Source organism: Protomyctophum parallelum, assembly GCF_964188405.1.
Source record: "Protomyctophum parallelum genome assembly, chromosome: 16".
NCBI classification, from domain to species: Eukaryota; Metazoa; Chordata; class Actinopteri; order Myctophiformes; family Myctophidae; genus Protomyctophum; species Protomyctophum parallelum.
In genome coordinates this window covers 20469575-20484042 of record NC_139711.1, presented here as the reverse complement: position 1 = coordinate 20484042, position 14468 = coordinate 20469575, and the positions used below count along the sequence as shown (strand labels likewise).

Genomic DNA, 14468 nt, shown 5'->3' with positions numbered 1-14468 from the left:
GCATGCATTTGCATTCCAATGGGTGATTGAGGGTCGTGCTCTACGCACAACGGCCAATCAGCTGCCCGATAATAGTTCTCAGGTCTGGTGTTTGTCCTCTCTTTTTTCTCAATGTATGGATTTTGGCCAGGCAGAAATGGATTTGGTCAGGCGGCCACCTGTCGTCACCTTATTGTAGATACGCCACTGATGCAAAGCTCTTTTACCACACAACACACAGACGTGCTATATTCCAGTAATCTGTGGGCACAACATGCATGTTGTACATCTTTTGTGTCGTTATACAACATCATAGCTAGGCCTGTCACAATTATTATATAATCGCCTAAACACAATTATTTGAGATACAGTAATCACAATTATTTGACGTTTTCCATTTTGAAACATTTTCATATATTTTCAAACATTTTCCAAAAAAGATTGCAGAAATATCAGATCTACAAGCTTAGCTCATAGATTAGCTATTTATGCTATTTTTAGATTTGTATAAATGTAGTTACATTATAGTCATATCTGCCCTGTGCAATTTTTGATTACGAAGCCTAAAAGGCAAATATATTTTATTAATTTGTTCCAATGACCAACGCCAAAAAACACAATTAAATCGTCAATCGCAATTAATTAACCACAGCCTGCTTTGTTAATTAATTACTACTCCTGGTCTCTATACTGCCTCCCCCTGGTCAGTCGGGGCACCTGATGGAGGGGAAAGGAACTGGTTGGAATAACGTGTTCCTTCCACACGCTACATCCATCAAGGGAAACTCCTCAGGTGTAAAAAGGAGCGACTTGGACACTCATGCATGAAGGAAGCATGAGTTCAAGTCCGCTGCTCTCCCCAGGTTGGCAGAGGGTGTGTACTGTAGAGCCCAGGATCACATTAGATAATTGACACAGGGGTGGAAAAATGGGTTACAAAATCGTGGGATAAAATTGATTAGAAACGAATTAATTACTACTAGATACTTACAGAGGTCATGACCCAGTCTACGTATTGACGGAAGTAGCCACGGATGGTCTCTTTGTATTTCCCTGTTTCCTGAGGAAGATTGGGAAATATATCAGTGTTGTTTTTGTCGACTAAAACTATGACCAAAAGATGTTCGTCAACTACCTTTTTTCACTGACAAAAACGAAATGGAAACTAAATGAAAACTAAGCTATGATGACAAAAACTGAGACTAAATATAGTGACAATTTTGTCACTATATAGAATAAAATGTTAGGAAGGGACTAGTGGACAAGAGATCCAGTACAAGTCATTTTACACTTGGTTGAATGCTGAAAATAGCCGATCTAAAAGCTCACAATGGTGAGCTTGTAGATCCGCTATTTTCAGCAAGTGTAAAATCAGTAATTACGACGGCATCAAGGCCCGCCAAAATTAATTTTAGTCGACTAAATTAACTGTAGATTTAGTCGACTAAAATCTTATATTTAGTCGACTAAAACTAGACTAAACACTAAAACCTTCCAGGTGACTAAAATGCGACTAAAACTAAATGAAAGCTATTCAAGAGACTATGACTAAAACTAAAATAAAAATGTGCTGCCAAAAACACAGAGTTAAGACTTTATCCCTGCATTGAATGGAATCATTCTTTACTCCGAATCAATCATACCTGGTTGATCAACTGTGTTGCATTTTGAGAGATGAGATACTGGGCGGCATCGATGGCATTGAGGACGACCAAGACCTTATTCTGGAAAATGTAATAGATGAAAAAGATAATTATGTCTGTGTTGACCTTAAAGGAGTAGCCTTCAAAATCGCCTTGAATTAATGGCGATTGTTTTGTTTTTGTCATATTCCTAAATCAATAATTTGAGGTCATCATCGGTCAATAGGAGACTCAGTAGGAGACTCAATGTATGCGAGTCAATTTATTATAATCAAATTATTGGCTTATAGGAATGCAACAAAAATAAAAAAACATCTATGTGAATTCAAGATGTCATGGAATGTGTAATTGATAAGAAATAAGTCATTTTAAGCATAATAAACTATAGAAAAGTGTTGGGAATTTCTTTATCTCCTACTTTTGGAATTATGTTTGATGATGATGTTTACTTAAGCAATATTACACGAGAGGGGGTGGTTTAACGTCATTAATGCACGCCTGCGATGCAGCAGGAACGAGCCCGCAGAAGTGAATTAACATAATCGGTGCCGGGATGCCTTCAAAATAGGAGCTCTGGGGTGCCGGAAAGACATGGCCGCCCCCTTAACCCATTCTGACATGAGATCAGATTCACATGAGGTTTTCACTGGACACACACTGGTCTGATTAACCCATTCTGACCTGAGATCAGATTCTAGAAATGTCAGTCGCTCTTCGATTTTTCAAAAATAGCAGACCTACAAGCTCGTAGCGCGCCACTCGGTGGCGCGATATGAGCTTGTAGATCTGCTATTTTTCAATAGCTAAAGCATAACATGATGCCGACACCAAAATGGGTGCCCGGTCAGAATGGGTTAAAACTAAGAAAATCGCTGATTAAAAAAAATAGACAGATGTAGTCACTACGACCACAAATGTCCCAAGAAGCTAGCTAGCCTAGCCACCAAGTTTGCTGCACTCTGTGAGAACAGAGCAGCTGAATTCTTTGTTTTGATTAGGTGTGGAGTGGTGCTCGTTTGAATAGGGTTGCCACCTTTGAGATATTGAAATAAGAGACACTCTTTACGCCTGCCGCGGCCTTGCGGCGCAGGCGTGTGTGGCAAGGCCGGCAATAAGTTGAAGCAATACATTGAAGCAATACGTTGAAGCAATAAATTGAAGCAATACGTTGAAGCAATAAGTTGAAGTTTCCCTTCAACTTATTGTTTATGGTATGCTATCCACAACTTTTGAAGTAGAATTTTGTTTTCCAAATGAGCATAACAACATCAGCAGCCCATTATAAAATATATGCCAGCGACCCCCATAAGAGAAGATTTTTACACAGTGATTCTCAACCCATTTAATTTCAAGTACCAGTTTGACATGCATTAAGTATACGGACCCCCATTTAATGGCATTCTATCTCTGGGACCCCCAATTCATATTGTAAAATCAATGTTAATTTAACTCTGATGGTCCATTTGGTTCCATTTGTACACTCTCAGAGTTACAGACCCATAAGGGTCCATTTGGTTCCAAACTATAATTTAGCTGGGGACCCCCTGGAACTCCCTCAAGGACCCCTGGGGGTCCCCGGACCTCACTTTGGGAACCACTGGTTTAGGCTACTTTAGGTAGTGTGTGCCTCCCGCTAGAACAATTGTGCTGACTTTAATATTTCCTGTGTTTTGTTTTGTTCATTATTGTTAAATTCAGTGTTGACGTGTAGGGGCTATTTAGGAAAATAAGGAACAAACTGCGTTCCTTATTGGTTCAATAAGGGACGCATCATATAATTCTCAAATAAGGGACGATTCTGTATTTTAAGGGACGGGTGGCAACCCTACGTTTGAACCACGGCTAGAAGGCTGTTTCAATCAAATCAGATTGCTTCCTCGAATCGACCCGTTGTATAATGTACTGTATATATTATTTTTGCACAATGAATTTCACACTAACCGGAAGATCTGAAGCAGTCCTCTCCAGAAACCTCATGCTCTGGTTCAGTGTGCTCTGTAAGAGGACATCATGAACAAAAATAATGCAAATGAACATTACATTAGACCTGCTAGGGAAATTGATGGAAGGAAGCAGTACTTCTCACATTCTCTTAAAAGGATCCCTGGCTAATAAGACAAATATACCTTAAAACATTATACTCGCCCTACAACAAAAATACAATAATAAAAACACCTTAAATATTTTATTTCTTTCATAAACAAAGAATCTTTCACTCAATAGGAACCGCTCCCGTCGCAAGTTGATGTCATATGCCCATTATGGTCTAGTCCTATGGAATGAATGTGCTAATAAAAACAACTTTAATACTTCCTAAGGTTAATATGAGCATCAAAGCAATATTGTAAATGCTTTTTATTAGCATGTGCATTCCAGATATTCCATAGAGCTGGACTACGCATGGACATATGACATCATCAACTTGCGACAGGAGCAGTTCCTATTGAGTGAAAGATTCTTTATTTATGACAGAAATAAACCATTTTGTAATTTTAGTTATAGAGGGTATAATGTATAATGTTTTAAGGCATATTTGTCTCATTAGCCAGGGATCCTTTTAAAGTCAGCTTTCACTAAAGACATGTAGAGCAAAACCCGTTTCTGGTTGGTTCCAATAATGAGGGACTTCCCGTACACATGCTAATTGGTTTCATGCAAACACAAAATACAGCACAAGACTACATCGTACAGCACAACTGTCATATTGTACTGTATACCTGTACATAGTGTAGGTTTCATTATGCAACACACGGTGGAGGGATTACATAATGGAATGGAGGGGACACCGAACACAGTTTGACTCAGGATAGAGCTGCTTACCCTCGCTCTGACATATTTCTGGATGTCGGAATGCGGTTTTAGCAAATAACAGAAACAAACAAAGAAAACATCTGAGATGCAATGCAAATGTTGAAGTCCGTAACTACTTAAACCCTATATATGTGAGCTTAAATAACTTCAATTTCCTCCAAATGTTTGCCTATTTTCGCAAACAAGATAGTGGAAGTATTACAGACCCCTCGGAGATGTCGCTTTTCGGGGACAGACCCACGGAATGAGAAACCCATCTTAGAAGTTAAGTCAGACTTAAAGAAAAGCGGATTACTGATAGGTCCGGACACAAACAGTGGTGGAAAGTAACTAAGTACTTTTACTTAAGTACTGTACTGTACTGTACTTAAGTACAATTTTGAGGTATTTGTACTTTACTTGAGTTTTTCCAGTACTTTTACTTCTACTCACAGAAGTAAAACAGAGCCAAAATGTGTACTTTTACTCCTCTACAATTATTTGAAAACGTTTCTTTGGAGATTTTAATTTTGATTAGAAAACATACATTAACCACTTGGACCCTATACATTTCGGCCATTTGAAAATAGCAGATCTACAAGCTGTGAGCTTGTAGATCTGCTATTTTCAATAGATTCTGTACACATTCTGAACTTGTGAAATGGCACCTTTGTACTTTTACTCAAGTGCATCTTCAATTCCGTACTTTTACTTGTAACGAAGTTCTAAATTGCAGTATTGGTACTTTTACTTAAGTAAAAACAATTGAGTACTTTTTCCACCACCGGACACAAACATCTGCCCTTGTACGAGCTATTAGAAGATTGATTATTGATTACCATGGCCTTCTCCATCGGGAGGACCTGATGACTGTGGATCTGCCGCAAGCTGTTGGCATGGTCCTTCAGAGCGCTCTGCAAACTGCCCTTGGGCTGTCAATACAAAAACACACACACACACAGACACACATACACACACACACGCACAAACACAGTTCATGTAATTTTAACGTTTTATGACTGATCATAAACACAAGATCATTCAAGTAGACCACAACAAAGCAACAACAACATGCATTCCTTTCCCTTCTAACCACTAGCAAATCTGTCACTATTCTGCGATCCAACCAATAGCACCGCAATATACGTCATTTAGACTGAGAGACTAGAGAGCTGTGGTTCTAGAAACGTGGGGTGCAGTGCAGGGACCCTAACGAACTAGGAAACTAGATGAAAACTAAGCCACGATGACTAAAACTAAGACTAAATATACTGACAATTTCAACTAAAATGTTAGGAAGAGACTAGTGGACAAGAGATCCAGTATAAGTAATTTTACACTTGGTTGCATGCTGAAAATAGCCGATCTACAAGCTCACAACGTGTCGAGCTTGTAGATCGGCTAGTGTAAAAACAGCAAGTGTAAAAACAGTCATTACGACGGCATCAACTAAAACTAGACCTTAACACTAAAACATTCCAGGTGACTAAAATGTGTCTGAAACTAAATGAGAACTATTGAAGAGACTATGACTAAAACCAAAATCAAGATTTGCTGCCAAAAACAACACATGGATCCTTGATGGGGGTTCCAAATGCACCCTTTACTCTCAAAGTTATAGTGGGTCCCCTGGGGTCAAAGTTGTTGCCACTGCTATGCCACCAGAATGTGGAATGCCTTACCAACAGCTATAAAAAAGTGTGACACCTAAGCAGTCACACTTTTATATGAGTCCTTTATACTGATAGCTTTTGTTGTTCATTGTTGGTTTGTGAATGGTACGACATGTTCCATCTACGTCTAGTAGTCTACTATAGTTCACATTTACTCTGTCACCCATATTTGCAGGTCGTTCTGAACTCTAAACATTGTCTCACTATCTCGTTTAGATTGTTTTTTCACTGTTGCCCCAGAAAAGTTCCCAGTCTTTGAACACATGTTTTTGGCACATACATGTATCCAGTGTGGCAGCACATTTTGATTTTAGTTTTAGTCATAGTCTCTTCAATAGTTTTCATTTAGTTTCAGTCACATTTTAGTCACCTGGACTGTTTTAATGTTAGTCTAGTTTTAGTCGACTAAATATCATAAGATTTTAGTCAACTAAATCTACAGTTGATTTAGTCGACTAAATTGTATTTTATCGCAATGTAATGTATCGTAATGACTGTTTTTACACTTGCTGAAAATAGCTGCATCTAAGTGTAAAACGACTTATACTGTATCTCTTGTCCAGTGGTCCTTACTGTACTTTAAGTACATTTTGATGCCGATACCTTTGTACTCAAGTACATTTTCAATTCCGTACTTTTTACATCTTGACATTTTTAGATTGGAGAACTATACTGGACGAGAGGCCATGCGGGCCAGGGGCAGATGGACAGCAGATGGACGCCAGCAGGGCGTAGAGGTATAGGGGAGGATGAGGACGAGGAATGAAGAGTGGAGGACACACTTTGAACAGGGAGGGTTAATAGCCCTGACAGGACCCTCGCTCTGGACTCAAAACGACTTCAGGAAATGAACCAGTGCCGTGTTTGTTGCCCCCCCCACCCCCACCAGTGTCACCAGCCCTGAAGGCACGGAGCATTCAAACTGCTCCCAGAGATTAGGTCTGCTTTCCGGGCAGTATACAGCAGTACAGATCACGGAGGCACATCAAGGACCCCCACATTGACCCACGGGGTCAAATACATACTGTGGGAAACAACATCAATCTTCTCTTTTGGGTGTCCTCGCAACAAAATCTTTTCAGAACGGTTCATGCCAAAACACATGAATTTGGGGGTCCTTGACGTGCAAATGGTGGGCAACCACTAGGCTTACACCATCCATTACATGCACACCCCCAAGTTAGTGCAGAAAAGAGGTTTGTTTGGTAACAAGGTGGTCTCACCATGAGGTCTGTCTGAGCCTCTAGCTCATTGGCAAATGACAGCAGGTCCACCTCTGTGACTCCTTTGTTGACCTGGATAAACATTGGAAATAAAGCAGAAACAGGTCCATTTTAGTTTTAGTCCACACAGTGCAAAGAGAGAGCAGCACATTCACACACGTTCCAACATTTGACCCTACAGCAGTGTAGCTTTCGTCGACTAAAACTATGACGAAAAATGTTCGTCGACTACCTTTTTTCACTGACGAAAACTACATGAAACTAAATAAAAACGACAACTAAAACTATGACTACGTATACTGTCGATTTTGTCAACAAATAAAAACTAGATTAAAATGTTAGGAAGGGACTAGTGGACAAGAGATCCAGTATACCGTAAGTGAAAGACACAAGTCATTTTATACTTGTTTGCATGCTGAAAATAGCCGATCTACAAGCTCACAATGCGTCGCAGCGGGACGTGTTATTTTCAGCAAGTGTAAAATCAGTCATTACGACGGCATCACCTGTATCACCTGTAGATCACCTAAATCACCTGTAGATTTAATCTTATATGACCATGACTAAAACTAAAATAGAAATTTGCTGCCAAAAAACAACACTGCCCTGCAGTACCGTATGTGTCAAGGTGGCCACTTGAACTTTAGCAACAAACCATAGCAAAAATAGCAGATCTTGTGAATCGGCTACACTTTCGACAAAGATATAAAAAATAAAAAAAAACCCAAAACATTTTATTTAGTTTCATCCACCATACTCTCACCCTGAAGTGGGAATGAAAGGGTCAAGATTTCTGAAATTTTCTGACATTTTGTTCTATGAACAAAACTACCGTATACCAAACTATACATGTCCCTGTGTCATAGCACAGGGAGTGACAAGTCCCTCCCTGCCCAGTCTGGTCATACAGTATGCTCTCTTTGCTTTGGCAGAGATATACTTTTGGATATAATAATCACGTGTCAGCATTCGTGGACACATGGCAGTGTTGCTGCAGCATGATGCAAGCTGACGGGACGCAGAGCATGTCTAGTGTCTGCTGTGTGTCAGTGGAACTGACATAATGCAGTGATCAGTCACTGGAACTGACAGAATGCAGTGTTCAGTCACTGGCAGGCCTGCTAAAGAGCATGAATTTTAGTGACCTGTCCTGTACCACTAAATGGGCTGTAAGTTGGCACAAGTTGGTGTGTGTGTGTGTGTGTGTGTGTGTGTGTGTGTGTGGCAGTGTTCATTTTGACAGCAGATTTAGATTTATTTTAAGTGTACAGTAGTCATAATTTCTTTTCAATAAAACGTTTTAGTCATGTTCTATAGTCATCTCGAAATCAACACTGGTGCGTGTGTGTGTGTGTGTCACCTCCTCCAGGTAGTCTGCGTAGTTGATGTCGGACAGGCCGGCGTCAGAGAAGGCCAGGAGGTTCTGCCTGCCCTCTGCCTCCAGCAGCACGATTCCCCTCAGATCCACCCTGATCCCATCCAGCCGAGCCACCACATCCCTGGTGAACTGGACACATACCACAGACAATCAGTCATTACTTGATGATTAATTGCCATACTAATTAATTAATTCATTAATTGCAATTAACAATTGAACTGTGGGCCTTTTAGGCCTTGTAAACGATAGGTATAACGCGGTAGATATGACAATAACTTAAATACACAAAGAGGTTACTGACAATGACCGATACCAATAATTAAAATAAATATATATATTATGGCCAAAATACAACAGGTCCATATTGAATATTTTACACCTGAAATATGCGTAAGAAATAGTGGGAGTAAATAGTGTAAATCTACAAGCCCACAATGTGTTGCTTCTCTTCTGTGGCAGAAGAGCATAAAGCCAAAGAACACCTCGGTAGTCGTGTTGCACAGATCTACAACGCCACAGGTCGTTAGCCATTCTTCTTTTTGGCAACAAAACAAATAGAAACCTCGCCCCGTGCTTAACCATTTAGACCTGAGGACCATTATGCAAAAACGCCTGAATTGTAAATTGTTAAATTGTACGGCAAGTCACAGGCTGACCAATTTGACTGACTAAGCGATATGCAATTTCACCACACACACAAACAAAACATCAGTTTCCTTTCCCCACAATAGAAAAGTCAGCCCCCGAGTCAGGTTTTTGCCCGACACTATAAAGAGAAAAGAACAAAATGTTGGCATCAGTTGTTATTTACTTAGATGACAGTGTTGTATAACCCACGAGTCATGCACTGCAATTCTTTTTACAAGCCGCCAATTAAATATCTTCTACCACATGTACAAATCGTCTGAAACGTCCACTTTGCAGAAACCCTAGCAGCAAAGATGAAGCCAATGGCCTAAATGCAGCACAGCAGGGGTCCTCGACAGGGAGTCTGGGACCCCTAGGGGGTCCACAGAGTAACTACAGGGGGTGCACCACGAAAATAGACGTTCTACCTATAAGCTCGGCTATTTTCGGACAGTTGGTAAAAGGAGCAGATCCAAGTACAGAGCCAACGGTCAAGTTGACTAAATCTTGGGAGGGTTGAAAGGTTAACCGTCTGAAAATACACATCAAAGCACTGGGGGATGCACAGTTGTGAACACCGGCCCGCATAACTATAATACAATCTCCACCACACATTATGATAGTGGAAATGACGGGAGCCCACAGCAACTCTTGCACCCAGCGCTCCCTCGGGCAGTCATTTCGTCAGGGCATAGGGCTCACATTCTTCAAGTTGTAGGTTGTTCTGGCTTCGGAAAACAAAACTCCTCATATGTCATGTGTATAAACCGATGACAAATGACCAGTGTTGACGTAGCATCAGAAATGCCAGCCGTTAGCTATGACTCTGTATAACCAACCGAGACATTTTTTAGCAGACGGTACTATCGACTGGCGTCCTTTACAATAACAGAGGCTGGATAATATTTGCAAACTGGCAAAGACCGTTGCTAAACGTCTTTGGTGAACAGATTAGAGCTGGCTTTGAGTCAAGTAAACACTCTAATGAGAGTGTGAGATTAAGAGGTGAAGGTAATGCTATAAATGTTTGTTGTTTTTGGCACCAAGGAGCTGTTAATTCATCACCAGAGACAAAATGGAGAATGTTGTCTGACTCACAGATGGTGCCTGTTGATTATAATACTTGTCTATACTTTCACCCTGCTGTCCATTTCATTGAAGGTGTACACATATTAACCCATTTAAAAAAAGTCTTCTAAATCCTTAAAAGTTTTCAGAAATGTTTCTGTCAGTGGTGCTCATCCTTTTTCATGTCAAGGACCCCCAGAATTATATGTAATTGGCCGCGGACCCCGATCTGAAAATATGTTGTTCCAGGGACCTCCCAGAAGCAAAGATTTCAGTTAAAAACGTTCACTGAAAGAATATATATTCAAAGATTTGTGCCACATTTTCACGATTTTTCAAAAGAAAATCTATTGCAAAATAGCAGATCTACAAGCTTGTAGATCTGCTATTTTCCAATAGATTTTTAAAAGACGTTTAAAAGAATGGTTAAAACACCAAAAGGGGTTCCCGGTTAAATATTTTAATCAATTCAATCAGGCTGGCAAAAGAAGAGAAGCAAACAGCGCCACAGTGCATGGGAGCAAGTGCTAGTCACTGCTCAGAACTATGCACCGTGGGGGTCACGGTGGCACAGTCGGTAGTGCTGTCGCCTCACAGCTAGAAGGTCCCGGGTTCGATTCCTGCTGGGGACGCTGTGGGCGCTGAGGGCGTGTTCTCTCCCCCGCGCCATCAGTGCCCATACCTGAGGCGGGGTTGGCGAAAGGGCCTTTCTGTGTGGAGTTTGCATGTTCTCCCCGTGTCCCCCTATAGGGTAGGTAGTAGGTACCCTCACAAAAACATGTAGTAATCCTGGTCTCTAAACTGCCTCCCCCTGGCCAGCCTGATGGAGGGGAAAGGAACTGGTCGGTAAATAACGCTACGTACGGCCGGGGAAACTCTCCCAGGTGAAAAGAAGCAGCTTGGACTCCTCATGCATAGAAGGGAGCTGCCCCCCCAGGTTGGCAGAAGAAGTGTAGCGCCCAGGATTACATTAGATAATTGACACTGGGTGAAAAAATGGGTTACAAAATTGTGGGATAAAATATATAAATATAATAAAGAAAAACTACGCACTGTGTGTGTGTGTGTTTCACTGACCAGTGTAGCATTGAGGAAGGAGGAGATATTGAAGATCTTGTCCAGTCGCATAGCTGAGTAGATACCTTTGTTCTCCTTGCAGTCACTGAGAATGGCACGTGCACACACACACACACACACACACACACACACACACACACACACACACACACACACACACACACACACACATAAATGATAACAGAGAGAAAGCATTGGTAGTTTCCATATCTGCCGTTGTATTGTAGTCAAATATCTGCTGCCACCCAGTGGACACACAGAATACACTACAGGCATAATTATGATCAAACCATTCTGTCATAAAAGAGCAGAATACACTAGTATGATGAACTTTGACCCCAGGTTATAATAACTCATTACTGAATAACTGAATCCGAATAACTGGTGCGGTAATCATACAAGCAGTATTAATTCCATTGTTAATTAAACATCACACATCCAAACTTTAGTGCTGGTGTCACGCATAAATGCACATCTGGGCCTCCTATGCACAGTGGTATAAATGTTAGCGTTCCTCTGTAAGTGATGACAGAAGCACAGTGCAGAAGCACAGTGGTATAAATGTTAGCGTTCCTCTGTAAGTGATGACAGAAGCAGACTCATTATTTCTCGTAGATGAAATGAAAGATGCTCGGTCACTGTAAGCAGCCTATTAATCCAATTCCTAAAGATGAATATATTTGACATAGGGAATATTAATTAAGTAGTCCCTATATGTCACTGTATTACGACTGGAGCTAGTCTCATCTAAATGTGTATTAAACCCATTCTGGGCGGGAACCCCTTTTGGTGTTTTAAGCATTATGTTATGCTTTAGCTGTTGAAAAATAGCAGATCTACAAGCTATGAGCTTGTAGGTCTGCTATTTTTGAAAAATCGTGAAAATGTGGCGCAAATCTTTGAATATATATTCTTTCAGAGCGTACGTTTTTAACTAAAATCTTTGCTTTTGGAGGGGTCCCTGGAACTACATATTTTCAGATGGGGGTCGGCAGCCAAATACATACAATTCTAGGGGTCCTTGACATGAAATAGTTTGAGAACCACTGACATAAAAACATAGGGGTTTTCAGAAAACTGTCAGGATTTAGAAGACATTTAGAATCGTCCTCAGGTCTAAATGGGTTAATTTATTTGGACAAATACAAGCGCCTTCTCTCTGTATGTGTAAAGTATTGGATAATGATATGTCCATACACAGTACAGTGTGTTTGTTAACCCATTTAGAACTGGTACCTAATACGTTGTTGTTATACGTTTTCATTGTTGTTGCTGTTATTGGACAGAAACCTCACATCTCCAATTCTCCATCATTATTCTAACTTTTTGTGTTTTTTCGAAAATGCGCTCGGAACGCGGTGTGAGCTTGTAGACCTGCTACGTTTGATGATTTTGTGTGACGCTGTAGTAGCTTTTTTATCCCATTTAGACCTGAGGACGATTCTACAGATGTCTTCTAAATCCTGACAGTTTTCTGAAAAACCCATGTGTCTATGTCAGTGGTGCTCAAATTGTCATGTCAAGGACCCCCCAAGATTATATGTAATTGGCTGCCGACCCCCATCTGAAAATATGTAGTTTGCTATATTATATAGCAAACATAATTCTTCACACACACATAAATGATAACAGAAAGAAAGCATTGGTAGTTTCCATATCTGCCGTTGTATTGTAGTCAAATATCTGCTGCCACTCAGTGGACACACAGAATACACTACAGGCATAATTATGATCAAACCATTCTGTCATAAAAGAGCAGAATACACTAGTATGATGAACTTTGACCCCAGGTTATAATAACTCATTACTGAATAACTGAATACGAATAACTGGTGCGGTAATCATACAAGCAGTATCGAGAAGAATCAACTTCCATTGTTAATTAAACATCACACATCCAAACTTTAGTGCTGGTGTCACGCATAAATGAACATCTGGGCCTTCCGAAAACTTGAGTTGCTACAGTATATTACATACAGTACATGGATATATTTGGACGATAGCTAGCACAATTCTGTTTGAGTGTATTATTGGATATCAGCTCCAGTGCTACAGTATTATGTTCAGGTAAATGGGACACTGAATCTGACCTGTACAGACTCTCTAGTGTCAGCTCCAGATCAGAGTCGTTGTACATGTATCCAGGGACAAAGTTCCTCCACCCAGGTTGCACCATATATGGAGTGTCCACCACCTGGGAGGAGGAGAGAAACAGAAAGAAGATGTCAGGTGGCTTACCTGACCTTTATCAAAAAGGTTCCATTAACAACAGATCATCATCACCCTTGCTGAATAGAGCAGCACTAGTTAGGTTGTATTTAGCAGACGCTCTTAACCCAAATTAAAAAAAAAAATCTTCTAAATCATGACAGTTTTCTGAAATACCTACTGTATGTTTCTATATCAGTGGTGCTCAATATGTCATGTCAAGGACCCCAACATTTTTCTGTATTTGCCCCCCCCCCCCCCCCCCCCCCCCCGAAGCAAAGATTTGAGTTAAAAGCTTTTGAAAGATTTGTGCCGCATATTCACTTGCCGCATTTGAAAAAAATAGCAGACCTACAAGCTCGTAGCGCGGCACTCGATGCCGTGCTACGAGCTTGTAGATCTGCTATTTTTCAATAGCTAAAGTGTAACATAATGCTTAAAACACCAAAAGGGGTTCCCTCCCAGAATCCAGAGCGACTTGCACGTAAGCAAGGACAACACAAGGCAATACACCAAATGCATAGAAGTACAGTAGTAATCTATATCATATAGGTAAACCAAGAACCCATCATCAGTCTAGAAACAGTATACTATCGAAAAATCTATAATCTGTTCATTGAAACTATACACAGTGACTATAGGATGCCAGGTCTACAGATGACCTGGCATCTGTCTAAAAAACATGCTATCTAAGTTACATTTTAGCCCTTTGTATAAGCCTGCAACACACACGTTGACTGACATGACTTATACTGGACTCTTGTCCACTAGTCCCTTCCTAACATTTTAGTCTAGTTTTATT

General features: G+C 40.5%; 1 protein-coding gene across 5 annotated transcripts in view; it reads right to left on the bottom strand.

Annotated features, from left to right (window-relative positions):
- Positions 1 to 14468, bottom strand: part of prom1a (prominin 1a) — a gene marked incomplete at its 3' end in the record, with an annotated part of 96740 nt that overhangs the window by 13714 nt on the left and 68558 nt on the right. For all 5 annotated transcript variants that reach the window (XR_014570490.1, XR_014570491.1, XR_014570492.1 and 2 more), the window contains 8 exons: positions 13549 to 13652; positions 11459 to 11543; positions 8669 to 8815; positions 7309 to 7380; positions 5252 to 5344; positions 3564 to 3617; positions 1623 to 1703; positions 971 to 1039 (listed from right to left, as the gene is read on the bottom strand). Coding sequence is in view for 2 of the 5 variants with exons in the window: in XM_083785843.1 (XP_083641969.1) it covers positions 971 to 1039; positions 1623 to 1703; positions 3564 to 3617; positions 5252 to 5344; positions 7309 to 7380; positions 8669 to 8815; positions 11459 to 11543; positions 13549 to 13652 (705 nt within the window). The remainder of the gene's footprint in view (positions 1 to 970; positions 1040 to 1622; positions 1704 to 3563; positions 3618 to 5251; positions 5345 to 7308; positions 7381 to 8668; positions 8816 to 11458; positions 11544 to 13548; positions 13653 to 14468) is intronic.